We start from the raw sequence: 17,579 nt of genomic DNA, 5'->3' as shown, positions 1-17,579 counted from the left end.
GAAAGTCGCTCAGTGGCTGGCCCTGTCGGCACGCTCCTGCCTGTCGTACTTTGATTGAAAAATAAAAGGAGTCGGGTAAAACGTATGTGTGTGTGTATGTATGTGTATATATATGTATGTGTATATATATATATATATGTATGTACCCTCATCAAATCATTCTCTGCAGCTATTACCTTTTGTACCACCACCCCCTCCCTTTAGAATGTAAGCTCCACGAGCAGGGCCCTCCTGCACCTTTTTGTATTGAGCTGTACTGTAATTGTGTTGTCCCCCCTCTACATTTTAAAGCGCTGTGTAAACTGTTGGCACTCTATAAATCATGAATAATAATAATAATATAAATATATATATGTGTATATATATATGTATGTGTGTATATGTATCATTTCTTTTTTCCCTTTAAGCTGCCAGGATGCAATGTGGTAACCCCTCTGTCTCTTTCCCTCAGCCACGAACACCTGGGAAATAGTGGTGACTCGGGGTGCTCTAGTCCAAGGAGGATACGGTCACAGCAGTGTTTATGATGAAGCCACCAGATCCATCTACATCCATGGGGGCTATAAAGCCTTTACTGCCAATAAATACCGACTGGCTGATGACCTGTACAAGTACGATGTGGACACCAGTATGTGGTAGGTGTATACCCTTATAGCTATGGCCTGTGAGTCTTGATTTTTTGGAAAATACATTTTTCCAGTGGTTGTTTGGCTATATGTGAAGGAAAAAAAGGGTCATGCCATTTTGAGAAGATACTGTTGAATTAACCACTTCATCCCCAGAAGGATTTACCCACTTCCTGACCAGGCTGTTTTTTGCAATACGGCACTGCGTTACTTTAACTGACAATTGCGCGGTCGTGCGATGTTGTACCCAAATAAAATTGATGTTATAATCAAAGGGGTGAACAGCGCTGATCAGCCGACATAAATAGGACCCTCACAGGCAAAGTAAAAACTTTTTATTATTGTTTTAAAAAAAAAATGTTCACCAAGGCGTACAGCAGTCAATTGATGGTCATGCAGAGACTTGGATTAAAAAACTGGCAGTACTTGGAGGCTGGAGCTGCATGGATGACACAGGGGCTTAGGGAAACCCAAAGAGTACAGGAGCACCGCTGGTGGGGGGGGGGGGGGGGCCCGTCCAGGACCGTAAGGCCAGGGGTACGATGAAGGGGGAACCAAACTGCAGGCACAGGAACTGTTGGGGCCAGTATACAGCGGCCGCTCGCACTGTATGAAGCCCGGAAGTGATGTCGCAGCCTGGTGGAAATCAGCCAAGGGAATCTGAAGAGTATTGACAAACCCTGCTGCTGGGGCCAATTAGGAACTGTCGATGCCAAAGGAGCAAAGAGAGTCGCACGTCGCCGACACTACATGTTTTGGGGACACGCCCCTTCTTAGGGTTATCTGATTAGTCGGCTGAGTGTGAAGATTAAATAGGGAAAATGACCCGGAAGTATAAGTGTGGGAGGGGGAGGAGCTAGCAACCCCTGTCATCCATACGGCCCCACCCACCCAAGTGGATAGTAATAATACCCAGTGCACAATACTTTATCAACAATTGCATATCTTAAAACTGTACTGTTGAAAAGTAATAATAATAAAAATAAAAAAAAAGAACCTCAGCCACGACCCTCGTTTGCTGCTGGGTGAGGGTGCTAACCACTACACCACTGTGCTGCCCAGGATTGTGTGTATATTATACAAAATACACATATATATTTGAAATTTTTTTTTTTATGCATGTGTATTATTAGGATTATTATTATTGTTGTTTGTTGGGTTTTTTTTGTGATTATTATTATTAATATTATTACTTTTCAACAGTACATTTTTAAGATATGCAATTGTAGTATTGTGCACTGGGTATTGTTACTATCCACTCCGATTTTATTAATACTAGGTATAAGGCCTCATTCACACGAGGCGGATCCGCTCAGGTCCGCCAGCTCAGCAGGAGATCTCTCCGTTGATCTCTGCTGAGCCGGCGGAGGACAGGTCCCTCTCTGCTCACTGAGCGAGGAGGGGCCTGTCAGAGCGCCGCTGACTCCTATGGAGGGATCGGACGAAAACTGACAGCATGTCCGTTTTCATGAGATCTCATCCGATCTGCCAGGACGGATGGGAAAGTATCGCCATACGTCCGATTTTAGCGGATCGGATGTCAGCGGACATGGTCACCGCTGACATCCGTCGCTCCATTGACCTGCATGGAGCGTCTGTTCAGGTCCGCCTAAAAAACTGACAGGCGGACCTGAACAGTCCGTCCGTGTGAAAGGGGCAGCCCTGATTTAAATATTGGAGCGTTTGGGAAGCACCATCTGTTTTCAGGAATACGTTTTTGGCATTTTGCTTTCAGTGGGTGGAAGAATTAAATGAATGAAGGCCTGCGGAAACCAGTTTTCACATTTGCAGACAACGTTAAGGTGGTAGTAAACGCTCCTTTTTTTTTTATTTTTACCAACAGGTAAGCTTAAAGTAAAGCTTGCCTGTAGTTTAAATGAATATCTCCTACATGTGCACTGTTTAGGAGATGTTCTAGTGAGTAGCAGCTGGTGATGTCACTAGCGCATTTGCTCAGAAGGAATGGCATACCCATGCCGTTCCTTCAGAGCTCTGTGGCGCAGCCCGCGAACCTGGAAGCAAGACGGAAGCCCTCTGCAGCGGTGACAACGAGCCACTGAAGCGCTTCGTTTTAAAGGTAAGTCTTTCATAATGTGCTAGTATGCTAGTATTTTTTTTTTCTCCCTCCCTCAACGTTTACTACTGCTTTAACAGGGTCATTTAGGTGCTTACTTTGCAGCGGGTCATGCTTATGCCATTTAGGCCTTAACATTTATTGTCATTCTCTCTTGTGTCTAGGGTAATCCTAAAGGACAGCAAACATTTCCGCTACCTGCACACCGCAGTGATCATTAGCGGCACAATGCTGGTGTTTGGCGGGAACACCCACAACGACACATCAATGAGCCAGGGGGCGAAGTGTTTTTCTGCTGACTTTATGGCCTATGACATAGGTGAGATTTCTATTCTGAAAAAAAGCCATTTTATATTGGTTCCCTGATAATTGTCTAATGGATATAGTCCCCATACAGTGAGGGGGAAAAAGTATTTGATCCTCTGCTGATTTTGTACATTTGCCCACTGACAAATAAATGATCAGTCTATAATTTTATTGGTAGGTTTATTTTAACAGTGAGTGATAGAATAACAAAAAAATCCAGAAAAACGCATTTCAAAAAAGTTATAAATTGATTTGCATTTTAATGAGTGAAATAAGTATTTGATCCCCTATCAATCAGCAAGATTTCTGGCTCCCTCCCAGGTGTCTTCTATACAGGTAATGAGCTGAGATTAGTGCTCTTAATATGTACTTGTTACCTGTATAAAAGACACCTGTTCACAGAAGCAATCAGATTCCAATCTCTCCACCATGGCCAAGACCAAAGAGCTGTACAAGGATGTCAGGGACTAGATTGTAGACCTACCCAAAAAGGGCTACAATACCATCGCGAAGCAGCTTGGTGAGAGGGTGACAACAGTTGGTGCGATTATTCGCGAATGCAAGAAACACAAAATAACTGTCAATGTCCCTCGGTCTGGAGCTCCATGCAAGATCTCACCTCGTGGAGTTTCAATGATCATGAGAACGGTGAGGAATCGGCCCAGAACTACACGGGAGAATCTTGTCAATGATCTCAAGGCAGCTGGGACCATAGTCACCAAGAAAACAATTGGTAACACACTACGCCGTGAAGTACTGAAATCCTGCAGCGCCCGCAAGGTCCCCCTGCTCAAGAAAGCACATGTACAGGCCTGTCTGAAGTTTGCTAATGAACATCTGAATGATTCAGAGGAGTACTAGGTGAGAGTGTTGTAGTCAGATGAGACCAAAATTTAGCTTTTCGAAGGTTTGAGTTACCAAACGTCAGCCCCGATACCTTTAAACAATGACTTGGAGAGGATCTGCAAAGAGGAGTGGGACAAAATCCCTCCTGAGATGTGTGCAAAGATGGTGGCCAACTACAAGAAACGTCTGACCTCTGTGATTGCCAACAAGGGTTTTTCCACCAAGTACTTTTGCGAAGGAATCAAATACTTATTTCATTCATTAAAATGCAAGTCAATTTATAACTTTTTTGAAAGGCTTTTTTTCTGGATATTTTTGTTCTGTGTCTCACTGTTAAAATAAACCTACCATTAAATTTATAGACGGATCATTTCTTTGTCAGTGTGCGACGTACAAAACCAACAGGGGATCAAATACTTTTTTCCCTCACTATATGTCTAGTTACAGGCCCTATGCCTCTCCATGATAGTATGCTCTATCTCTCGGATGGTAGAATGGTATGCTCAGCTTTCCTGACTGTAGGTCCAAGCTCTCCCTGACCCTGCAAACCCCCCTATGTCCAATAAATACCTTTTGTGGCCAATACAGGTGCTCTCAATGGACAGGGTGATAATAGAAGCAGCAGCAATAATGAAATACGTTTCTATGAATGGAGGTCCTTTCAATCATCAGCCTGTTCTCCATTCATAGATCCTGTTTTAATATATAGTAGTTCTAGTACATCTTCTATGAAGGGAGGAGCTGGGCGAGAATGGTGGGTGCAGTTGGGCACTCTTGATGAGTGCCTGTCTAAGCTACCTTAGTTCTATTAAGCCTCACTGTACCAAAAGATTGCAGGGTTGGGTGCGGGGGCGGCAGCATTAGAGGAGGAAGATTTCTGCTAAACCAGGACACAGCAGCACGAGACACATCACTTTGAAGGTAAGTAGGCGTCCCTTAGTACAAACAAATGGCAACTGCCCCAACCTATAACTGGCCTTAACTGCATGGAGCACATGGAAGGGCGATGCATGTCATAATAAACCATGAAAAATTCCCAGCTCAACTTACCAGCCAGCCTGCAACAAACCAAATTTTCCTTTCTATTAGTTTGTGTTAAAAACAGGGGTTTAGTTTGTACACATTTGCAAATACATGCATGTGTAAGCTGCAGGGTCCGCAACATCGCACCCCAGGGTAGTACACCTACCCTCAATTTATCCATTACTACAGTGCCTTGAAATTTTACACATTATATCGTGTTATAGCCAAAAACGTAAATGTATTTTATAGGGATTTTGTGTGATTGACCAACATGAAGTGGAACATAATTGTGAAGTGGAAGGAAAATCATGAATGGTTTTCAAAATTTTTTACAAAAAAAAAAAATCTGAAAAGTGTGGTGTGCATTTGCATTCAGCCCCCTTTACTCTGGTACCCCTAACTAAAATCTAGTAGAACCAATTGCCTTCAGAAGTCACCAGTATAAATACAGCTGTTCTGTGATGCTCTCCGAGGTTTGTTAGAGAACCTTAGTGAGCAAACTGCATCATAAAGGCCAAGGAACACACCAGACACATCAGGGATAAAGTTGTGGAGAAGTCTAAAGCAGGGTTAGGTTATAAGAAAATATCCCAAGCTTTGAACATCTCACAGGCACTGTTCAATCCATCATCAGAAAATAGAAAGAGTATGGCACAACTAAAAACCTACCAAGACATGGCCGTCCACCTAAACTGACAGGCCGGGCAAGGAGAACATTAATCAGAGAAGCACTGTTAAACATGGTGGTGGCAGCATCATGTGGGGATGCAGGGACAGGGAAGCTGATTAGAGTTGATGGGAAGATGGATGAAGCCAAATACAGGGAAATCTTAGAAGGAAACCTGTTAGAGTCTGCAAAAGACTTGAGACTGGGGAAGAGGTTTCACCTTCAAGCAGGACAACGACCCTAAACATACAGCCAGATCTACAATGGAATGGTTTAGATCAAAGCATGTTCATGTATTAGAATGGCCCAGTCAAAGTCCAGACCTAAATCCAATTGAGAATCTGTGGCAAGACTTGAAAATTGCTGTTCACAGACACTCTCCATCCAGTCTGACAGAGCTTGAGCTATTTTACAAAGAAGAATGGGCAAAAATGTCACTCTCTAGATGTGCAAAGCTGGTAGAGACATCCCCAAAAAGACTTGCAACTGTAATTGCAGAGAAAGGTGGTTCTACAAAGTATTGATTCAGGGGCTGAATACAAATGCACCTCACACTTTTCACATATTTATTTGTAAAACATTTAGAAAACCATTTATTATTTTCCTTCCACTTCACAATTACGTGCCACTTTGTGTTTGTGTATCACATAAAATCCCAATAAAATACATTTTCATAATCGATTAATTGGCTGGTTGTTTCGATTAATTGGTTAATAACCTTAAAAAAAAAGTGTGGTGAATTTAGTTAATATGTAAAGTTTTAAAAAAAGGCAATTTATAAAATATCTCTATGCAGTGGTAAATATAAATAACCAACTATATGGCTAGGGAGCAAAATCTCTAATCCACTCGAGAATAAGACAGAAGAGATATACTGTATTACAGGAGATATACTGTATATACTATTAGAGGAGATATACTGTATATACTGTTAGAAGAGATATACTGGATATACTATTAGAGGAGATATACTGGATATACTATTAGAGGAGAGCTACACTGGATATACTATTAGAGGAGAGCTATACTGGATATACTATTAGAGGAGAGCTACACTGTATATACTATTAGAGAATATCTACTGTATAAACCTTTTGAGGATATCTACTGTATATACTATTAGAGGTTGATTCTGGTAAATATCATCAGACAGAGATCACATTTTTTTAATTTAAAAAACAATGTCTTCCTTCAAAAAAATTCTGAAAATTGATCCGTGTGGCCAGAATAAGGCTCGGTACACACCTATGCACTTTGCTTTTGATCGGTTTCTGCAGTGCTTTTAGTTTTTGTTTTGATTTTTGCGCACGTGATGTTGCGGCGATTTGCATTTTTGCATTTTTTTGGCCAATTTGTTTTTGGGCAGATTAAAAAACACAAATTGCTGCAAAAAGCATTACTTGCTTTTCTGCAGCTTCTCCGTTGAAGTATATTGAACCAAAAAAGCACCGTTTTGCATAAAAAAAAAAAAAAAAAAAAGTCCCTGACCCTTTTCCAAATACGCAGCGGCTGAGAAAAGCATAGATGTGAACGTGTCCCATACCAAACCATGTAAATGAGCTTTAGTGCGTTTCTGCAAAAAGCACCAAAAAACACATAGACGTGAACCAGGTCTAAGACGTTTAGTAACATAATGGGGGTTAAAAAAAACTAAAATTGTCCCTTTATTGTACAAAAAAAGCAAATAATCACTACTGTAAGGGGTTCATTTTTTTACTGTAGAACTGTGAAAGTAATATTTACAGTAGTGATTATTCTTTTTGTACTATAAAGGGATCATTTTATTTATTTATTTTTTTTTTAAACCTCATTATGTTACTGGCTGATTAATCGATTATGAAAATAGTAATCGATTAATTTCATAATCGATTAGTTGTCGATTAATTCGTTTCAGCCCTATATTAATCCATACCCCCTAATACTTACTGAAGCCACCAGAGACAACAGGCTGTTATAAAGTCAGAACCATTCCACAAGTCCATCTCTGGAGATGGACTGACTTCAAAAGTGTTTTTTCTTTGTAAGAAAAGGGTTAAAAGAAGTAATCATCTTGTATCTATAAATACCGGTTTCCTCTAATGAATTCTTGCTTTCCTGTAGACTGAATTCTGGTTTTATTGTTCTGGGTTGCTAGCGCTTGTTAGCAATGAAACCAGAACAGTGAGTGCTTTAAAAACGGCCCCCCCCCTCCCTTTTCTCCTCTGCGTAAAGCTGTTTTTCGCCAACAGAACTCTGGACTAAAATCCATAATTACTATATTTTTAGTTGTGAAGATTAGAAAAGAAGTCAGTTTGATCATTTTCTTTTTATTTTAAAGAAATAACCCCCGTACTGTTCATTATCTGTTAGAGTGAAGATAATCACATACACATCAGGAGCCTTTAATGCACGGTGAAGATGGGGAAAAAAAAAAAAAATACTTTTAACATGTTAAAGCATTCAGACCTCTTTAATACCATGCAGCAAATTATAAAGAAAGCTGTACTAAGGAAATGCGGATGTTGTCCTTGCTAATCTTTTCCTCCTGAAGCTCTAGTTTCCTGGCTGCCATGGTCATCCGCTGGCTTCAGTGTTTTGAATTTCTTTCTTGGAACGTGTTTGCAGATCCAGAAGTTCTGACAATGGTCTTCTTGCTCATTCCAAGGCAGGGACTGTGGATGGCCTTGTTTTGGCACCCTCCCACCTAAACACCCTTCCACTGAAAACTTGACGGAGTCTAACAGTGCCTGCATCCAGTCAGATGCAGGCACTGTTTGGCCATTTTGACAGCCAGCGACGTGCTTAACACGGATGGATGAATCTGTTAGACGAGAAAACAACGGGGTTGATTTACTAAGGGGGCAAATAGATTGTGCACTTTTCAAATGCATTTGCTCCAGAGCTTGGTAAATTGGGGAAGCTCTGCTGACTCCCATCATCCAATCACGTGCAAGCAAAAATTTTGTTGTATTTTTTTTTTTTTTGCTTGCATGTGATTCCTTTACAAAGTGAAGCTTTTACCTCAGTTACTAAGCTTTGAAACAATTGCTAGTGCAGATTGCACTTGCAAAGTGCACAGTCTATTTGCCTTTAGTAAATTGGCCCCAATGTGTATGACCAACTTTAGTGATTTAGCCAGAAGATAATCAAGCAGCTAGCACTTTTTTGAAGGCGCAATTACTGCACTCATATTTCTTTTGGCACAGATTTTCTAGAATCTCTGTAGTTCAGAAAGGTGTTTTTTTTTATTTTTTCCCCACAGTTTAGTAATCCCAAAAAATAACTTTAATACTTATATCAGGGCTCGATAAACCCCAAACGCCAGGTTGCCATTTTGTCCTGGCGCCTGGGCTGCTGCCCGAATGCTCCCCCCTTCTCATTCTGCTATGTATCCCGGGCTCCGCTTGCCCATCTGCGGTCCCAGGACCGGCATAGTGGGTGCCGCTGGGTAGAGGGGGACGGAGTAGAGCAGACACACGTTCCGCTCCCCTCCCCTTCTAGTTGATAGTTTCCCAGGCCATCAAGGCTGGATAAGAATGTAATGCAATGCGATGTCCATTGCATTACATACAGGGGAGACGTGCAGGGTCTGCATGTCTCATTAAAGAGAACCTGTCACCCAAAAAAAAATCATCACATACATTTGTCCCCTTTGTAGAGAAAAAGAAAAATAATTTAAATAGAAAACAATGTTTTTAATTTAAAAAATTTACCGTTACACCCAAGCACATAAAATCCCTCCCACCACCACCACATATATGGATGTACAAATGTAAACGCACGGGATGGGGAGCCTATGCCTGAAAACGTTGACTGCGATACACGTATTACATATTGCCACGCACGTCGAAATGAGAGCAATAATTCTAGCACAGACTTCCATTGTAATGCTAAAATGATGACTTCTAGAGGGCTTTTAAAGTGTTGACTATGGAAAATATAGGGTACTGACATGTTTAAGGTTTGACATGTTGGGTATCTATTTACTCAGTGCAACCTCGGCTTTTATATTTTACCAAAAAGTTGGGTTATTTATTTTTGTGCCCCCTAAAACTATTTTTTAATGTGTGTTGTTTTTTTTTACTGAAATCTTATGTTTTCTAGACCTTTAGATCAGCCTCTCTAGGATGTCTGCTTTCAGAAAATATATCATGTTTTGGGGGTTTTATGAAATCTTCAGGCTTAAAATGATTTTTTTAAATGTGTGCAAAAAATGGCTGTGAAAGGGTTAAAGGATAAGTTCACGTTCGGGAACATATTACAGGGGGTCCCCGGGTTACAAACAAGTTAGGGACTTTAGGTTTGTTCTTAAGTTGAATCTGTTTGTAAGTCGGAACAGGTACATTTTTTAAGTGTAGCTCCAGCCAAAAAAATCTATTAAGTTTTTTAGATAACATAGGAAAGGGTTATCACCCCTGTAAAATTTGTTTTGCTGTCTGTGCTCCTCTTCAGAAGATTTCACCTCACTTTCTGTCCCAATGACAAATGGATTTTGAAAATTTTGGGTTATTAGGGAAACAAGGATCGGTGATAAAGCATCAGTGAAGACACCTTTTCCCCATATTAACTCTTACAGAAGTGAATTTCCCTTCCTAGGGGTGGATTTCCTCTCCCTTCCTGTTGTCTCCCTCCATTTGTAAGTAGGAGTCGTTTGTAAGTTGGATGTTTGTAAGTAGGGGTCCCCCTGTACATGTTCCACCCCTAACATTTATTAAAAAAAAAAAGGCACTTAACTTTTTTTTTTAGCTGTCTCCTAGATTCAAAGCAAATATGTCAAACCCTGCCTTTTTTATATATATATATATAATATTTTGAAGGATTTTGTAGGTGCAGCTATTTAAAGACATTTGCACCCTTTTGGTCATATGATTTAAGCTTATTTTGACGTACCTGTCTTAGAGCCCCCTATGTGTACATGGGAGATGTCTGTCATTTTCGGAGCAACGAGGAGAAATGTGCCAAATACATCATACTGCAATTGAATGTAGAAGCCAAAGTGTGCTTGTTTTCTTAGTGGCCGCACGCAGCCTGATAAAATCAAGTGATGCAACTGATTGAAGCCCTTCTTGAGCTGAATAGGCCTAGAGAGCATGTCCAAGGGTCAGGAGCACCTATTATCACATTGGGAGATTTCCTGTCGTGTTGAAAATTGTATGTGACCTGTTACTGATTGTCTCCATTTTTCCGCCAAACATGCCACCTCTGGGGAAGATTGTAAGAGAAAGTAGAGGTTTTGTTTAATTCAAAAAGTGGGGCAGATCTCTCCCCATCCATTAAAACAGTCTTGTGTAACCACACTAAGCTGGCCATTCGCACTTCTTAACAATCTACTTCCGGTTTACCGACAAATGTTCAGTCTGAGATCCTGTGTTAGCAATCCATTTGGTATATTTATAATCGTGCTTTCCCCTTTTAAATCAGTTAAAAGTACATTGTCATCAGTATAATGTAAAAAATCATATACAAAATGTCACAAATTGCCTAAAGTGCCTTCTCCTTTAAGAAAAGCTAAAGTCCAAAAGTCAAGATCACAAAAATATGTTGTGAATAAGACTGCCACAATATAGCTTATATTACATAAGTGTTATATCCCTTTAATGAGTAAACTCCCATGCATGATTTTTACCTGTAGGTAAGCCTATAATAAGGCTTTCCTATAGGTACTGTAAATTTTTTTCTAAACAAGCGTCGTTTAGGAGATATTTACTTTAGATGCAGCCAGTGACGTCATCGGCGCATGCGGTCTGATGGTACGGCACACCCGTGCCATTTCTTCAGAGCCATGTCGTAAACGGCGACGTCATTGCCGGCTCGGTCAGATAGCCAAAGCCCATGTACCTGGAAAGACGACCGGGTGAAGATGGAAGCACCTTCTGCGGTGCCAGCAGGCGAGTCTGTCAATTATATACTAGTACATTATGACTTAAACTGCCCGGGGCCTGTTATTTATTTTTTTTTCCTTGGTATGTTGTTTACTACCACCTAAAGGTCAAGTCCACAGAAAATTATTGTGTAGTGAAGGTAACCGAAATCATACCACAAAAACATGTCCTCATCCATGTGTCACACCATCCCGGGGGGTATCAAAAACCTGCTTATAGTGCATAAGATATGTATCGCATGGCATCACCATGCACCATAAACAACCCAGCCAAAAGTTGTATAATCGATAGGAAATCCAAATAGACCACATATACCATGGGAAAGAGATAGAGGTAAACGTCATAGCGTAGTCGAGCTGCACGATTAATGGTTTAAAAAATTGTCACCTCGATTCAAGCCCCTCGCGATCTTAATCTGCCATTTCCACGATTCATGTTAAACAAGTGCAGAGCCGTTCTCTGCTCAGAGCTGTCAAAAGAAAAAAAAAAAAAAAAACCTCAGCTGGCAAATGTTTATCAACAGCGATAAAGAGAAACAATGTATCTCTTGGTTCTTTTAGATCAGGGGTTTCCAAACAAAGGGCCAGTTTCCTGTCCTTCAGAATTTTGGGGGGCCGGATTGTAGCCAGTGGGGGTAGAAAATGTTCCCAGGCCCGCCATCAGTGATTGTAAGCGTACCTCAGGTGTGATGTTCAGTTGCATAGTGCCTGTGGTCAGTAGGGGGAGGAATAGTGCCCCATCATTGGTATTACTGGGAGGAATAGTACCACATCCTTGGTGTCAGAGGGAGGAATGGTGCCTCATTTATAATATTGGGAGGAATAGTGCCGCATCGATGGTGTCAGTTGGGGAAATTGTGCCCCACTGTTGGTGTTAATGTTATGAATAGTGCCTCAAATCAGTGAGAAGAATGGTAGCCCAAGGGCCAGATTAAGGCCAGCAAGAGACCACTGTTTTAGATCAAAGGAATGAACTTCGGTGTGTAAATGAGGCCAGTTTAACCACTTAGACCAAACCTTTTTTGACACTTGTTGCATTGTTATTTGCAGTTTTTTTTGCTAGAAAATTACTTGGAACCACAAATATTCTATATATTTTTTTTAGCAGAGACCCTAGAGAATAAAATGGGGACTCTTGCAATATTTTATGCCACACTGTATTTGTGCAGCGGTCATTAAAAAGCATTTTTTTGGGAAAAAATACACTTCAATTAAAAAAAAAAAACTAAACCGTAAACAGCACCAATTTTTTTTTTTTGTATAATGTGAAAGATGATGTTACGCCGCGAATCGTGATCTTTATTCTAAGCAAAAAAAAAAAAAAATCATGATTCTCATTTTATCCAGAATCGTGCGGCTCTATAGTGTAGCCCAGGGATATGCAATTAGCGGACCTCCAGCTGTTGCAAAACTACAAGTCCCATCATGCCTCTGCCTCTGAATGTCATGCTTGTTGCTGTCAGTCTTGCTATGCCTCATGGGAGTTGTAGTTCTGCAACAGCTGGAGGTCCGCTAATTTCATATCCCTGGTGTAGCCATTAAAAATACATTAGCTTTATTAAAAGAATATCACACTATTCAGAATATCACAAGCATATACAGTGAAGCAGCTGGTGGGTGATGATGATGTCACCAACCAAAGCTCCACCCTACGCATTTCATCACAACCTGGACATCATCAGAGCAAGGGAGCCATTTTGTTTATATCAGGGGAGAACTGATGTGGGGGACTTCTCCCACCATGTCAGTACATATAATACAGTATATGTTGGGCTGGTAGACCTCGGTGGGAATACTCTTCCATTCAGACCTCAGAAAGAGCAGGAACTGCAGTCAGACTATCTTCGCACTGAGGTGGTGTTCAGGCGTTTTAGCGCTAGAAATAGCCTCTAAATAACGCCTGAAAACCACCTTCCATTCATTTCAGTGTGACTTTTCATACTGGGGGGGTGCGCTTGCAGGACGTTAGGAAAAGTCCTGCAAGCAGCATCTTTGGGGTGATTTGGGAGCTTTGTATACACTGCTCCCAAAGCGCCCTGGCTATTGAAATGAATGGGCAGCGCTTCCAAAGCGCCGCAACACGGGCTCCTTTTTAATCCTTTCTTCGGCCGCTAGCGGGGGGTTAAAAGCACCCTGCTGGTGTCTGAAAAGCGCGGCAAAAATAAGCGGCGCTTTAGCGCTAATGGCCGGGCGCTGCAGTGTGAAAGTAGCCTCAGTGACAGCTGCTGGGTGTTAGTAGCTCTCTGCTCCCTGTTAAGAACTGTGATCACAGCATTTTGCTGAGCAGTTTCTTTCTACATTGACTTTCTTTGCAGCTCTAAAATGTCACGTGACCAAATCAACATGTCATTGCTTCAAGAAAACTGCAAAACTCAGAAATGTGTTGTGCCCATTGTTGAGGGAAGTGGAATAAGAATTATTTCTGATGGTGACGGCATAGTATTATATATTTAGGTGAGCTCATATCCTTTTCACAGAGCTGTGGTTCCCTTTTTCAGCTCATAATGTAATTCTTTCTTTAAAATTCATAATCATGCCAGAAAGGAAGGTGGGTGACCGCACTCTGATGTTTGGAGAATCCAAAGGTTGATTAGAAATAATCCATCAATAAAAGCACATTACAGCCTCTCAAGGCAAGGAACAAACGCTGCATGTGTATGTATAGGAGGACAACACCAGCCTTTCAGCAGGCCTGCTCATAGCGGTGTCTCACTCAACACCTTGCAATTTCTTGAGCCCACTGGAGATTTTTCCTACCATTAACAGGTTATTTCATTGCTTGTGTGTCCCAAGCCAGATGTTTCCAGTCCTCTCCTGATTAATATCTCATCTAGTAGGCCCTCATTCTACGTAGTCATTAGTAAGTTATATAGTACAGTTGCTCTGTGTGTTGCTTCCTTGTGCAGTTGGCTCAGGTGCCTTTTTGATGAATTTGAAAGTAATGAAGTAATTTGACATCTTTTTCTCTTTCTTGTCCAGCTTGTGATAATTGGAGTCTGCTGCCTCCACCCAATCTTCATCATGATGTCAATCGTTTCGGACACTCTGCAGTCCTAATAAATGGGTAAAAACAAATCGCTTGTTTCATTCAGTCAATACAGTGGATATTAAAAGTCTACACACCCCTTTTAAAATGTCAGGTTTCTGTAATGTAAAAAAATGAGACAGATAAATCATTTCAGAACTTTTTCCACTTTTTAGGGCCAGTTCACATGCAGTCCAGTGCGTTGTTTTTTTTTTTCTGCATCAAAAATGCATGGAAAGTAGGTTAGATGGTTTTTAATGGCATAGTTCACATCAGTGCTTGCAGTTCCAGTTCCAGAAAAAGAAAAGTAGAACATGCTGCATTTTTCCTGTACTGGGACGCTGTAAAAAGCATCTCAAAATGCACTGGAATACACACGTCTTTATTTAAGGTTAAGAAAAAAGAGGGGGGAAGAATGCACTGGACTGCATCAAAAACGTACCAGAAACTCGCAAAAACGCATCAAAAATGCACTGGGACACATCAAATACGCGCATGGTTACAAGCATCTTAAACGCATCCGGACTGCGTTTCTATGCTGTGAACTGCCCTTAATGTAACCTATAAACTGTAAAATTCAGTTGAACAACAAATCTTTTAGGTGAAGGGAAGAAAAGATAAAAAACTAAAATAATATGGTTGCAAAAGTGTGCACACCCTTAAACTAATAATTTGTTGAAGCACCTTTTGATTTCATTACAGCACTCAGTCTTTTTGGGTATGAGTCTATCAGCATGGCACATCTTGACTTGGCAATATTTGCCCACTCTACTTTGCAAAAACACTCCAAATCTGTCAGATAGCGAGGACATCTCCTGTGCACAGCCCTCTTCAGATCACCCCACAGATTTTCAATCGGATTCAGGTCTGGGCTCTGGCTGTGCCATTCCAAAACTTTAATCTTCTTCTGGTGAAGCCATTCCTTTGTTGATTTGGATGTATGCGTTGGGTGGTTGTCATGCTGAAAGATGAAGTTTCTCTTCATGTTCAGCTTTCTAGCAGAAGCCTGAAGGTTTTGTGCCAATATTGACTGGTATTTGTAGCTGTTCATAATTCCCTCTACCTTGACTAAGGCCCCTGTTCCAGCTGAAGAAAAACAGCCCCAAAGCATGATGCTGCCACCACCACCATGCTTCACGGTCGGTATGGTGTTCTTTTGTGATGTGCAGTGTTTTTTTTTTGCCAAACATATCTTTTGGAATTATGGCCAAAAAGTTCAACCTTGGTTTCATCAGACCATAACACATTTTCCCACGTGCTTTTGGGAGAGTTCAGATGTGTTTTTGCAAAATTTAGCCGGGCTTGGATGTTTTTCTTCATAAGAAAAGGCTTCCGTCTTGCCACTCTACCTCATAGGCCAGACATATGAAGAATACGGGAGATTGTTTTCACATGTACCACATAGCAAATACTGCTGCAGCTCCTTTAATGTTGCTGTAGGCCTCTTGGCTGCCTCCCTGACCAGTTTTCTTCTCATCTTTTTATCAATTTTGGAGGGACATCCAGTTCTTGGTAATGTCACTGTTGTGCCATATTTTCTCCACTTGATGATGACTGTCTTCATTGTGTTCCATGGTATATCTAATGCCTTGGAAATTCTTTTGTGCCCTTCTGCCTAATACCTTTTAACAATGAGATCCCTCTGATGATTTGGAAGCTCTCTGCGGACCATGGCTTTTGCTGTAGGATGCATCTAAGAAAATGTCAGGAAAGACCTACTAGAACAGCTGAACTTTATTTGGGGTTAATCAGAGACATTTTGAATGATGGCAGATGTGTACTGACTCCTATTTAACGTGAGTTTGAATGTGATTGCTTAATTCTGAACACAGCTACATCCTCAGTTATAAGAGGGTGTCCACACTTATGCACCCACATTATTTTAGTTTGTTTTTCAATTGAGTTGTACAGTTTATAGGTAAAAAATTAAAGGTTGGAGAAAGTTCTGATATGATTTATTTTTGTCCTTTTTATTTTTTTTTTTTTTTTATCACAGAAACCTGACATTTTAACAGGGGTGTGTGGGCTTTTTATATCCACTGTACATTTCTTTATGCTTTGGACCTTTATAAAGTGGTAGCAATGTATAATGGTTGTCAAGGGCCTTCACATCAGAATGAACTCAAAGCGTTGCCTTTTTGGAGCCAAGTTTATTCATGTAAAAAGAAAGGGTGACGTTTTTTTAAGGAGAGTTACTGAGACCAAATTGATGATTCTTTTACTACTCAATGGCCAACTTTATATAGATTCTCAAGCAATGTGGGTTATTTAACACCTTCCAGCCCGGGCTATAGCATAATGATGGCCGAGCAGTGGCTCTCTTGTTCAGACTGGATGTCCTTCAGAACAAGCCGCTTGTGCGTGTCCCTGATGGTGCGGTGTGTTCGGTAAAGAGCCTATGACGTAGCGCGTGAGTAGAGGAGAGGCGATAAGCAGCTCTCCTGATAAGGGGATCGGCACTGATAATGGCACCATTGATCATCAGTGCAGTCACATCAGCGATGTCCACCTGTGCCCACCAGTGGTGCCAATTAACACAGTGCTGCCTTTCAGTGTCCATTAGTGATGCCTATCAGTGCTGTATAAAGTTAAAAATACAGCAAAGCAAACAAAGCTTGAGTTACATTTCCCTTTAAATAACTAGTCACTACTGTTCTTCAAGTGGTTGTAAACCCTCTGGGTTTTTCACCTCAATGCAAACTATGCATTGAGGTGAATAACCTCCTGTGACGCTCCCGTATTCCTTGCCTGTACCCTCTTTCTTGCTCCGGGGATTAGCACACCAGCAAAAGCCGGTGTCTCTGGTCCTGATTGGATAGATTAATAGCAGTGCAGCCATTGGCTCCCACTGCTGTCAATCAAATCCATTGACGCGGGCGCCGGGAGGCGGTGTCGAGTCCTGCTTTCTGTGTCAATAGACACAGAAGCAGGACTCGGGAGAGCGCCCGCATGGGTGTCCCGAAGTAGAGCGCTTCTCCGGGGCACTCGAGAAGAGGAGGAGCTACTAGACTGAAGCTTTACAACCCCTTTAAGTTCTGTAATCAAAATTTTTGTTAAGCACAACTGAAAGTTCAAATGGCTATAAATTTGAATTACAGACTTTTTGTGCCATCTGCTGGTTGAACAGAGGACTGCAGAGTATTAAAGTGACA

General features: G+C 41.2%; 1 protein-coding gene across 1 annotated transcript in view; it reads left to right on the top strand.

Annotated features, from left to right (window-relative positions):
- Positions 1-17,579, top strand: part of ATRN (attractin) — a gene marked incomplete in the record, with an annotated part of 355,064 nt that overhangs the window by 139,309 nt on the left and 198,176 nt on the right. The window contains 3 exon segments of the mRNA XM_073611025.1: positions 452-635; positions 2,865-3,019; positions 14,382-14,466. Of these exon segments, the coding sequence (XP_073467126.1) occupies positions 452-635; positions 2,865-3,019; positions 14,382-14,466 (424 nt within the window).

This window comes from Aquarana catesbeiana, linkage group LG01 (genome assembly GCF_042186555.1).
Source record: "Aquarana catesbeiana isolate 2022-GZ linkage group LG01, ASM4218655v1, whole genome shotgun sequence".
NCBI lineage: Eukaryota > Metazoa > Chordata > Amphibia > Anura > Ranidae > Aquarana > Aquarana catesbeiana.
The sequence above is the reverse complement of the archived record's forward strand: the minus strand, read 5'-3'. Positions and strand labels throughout refer to the sequence as shown.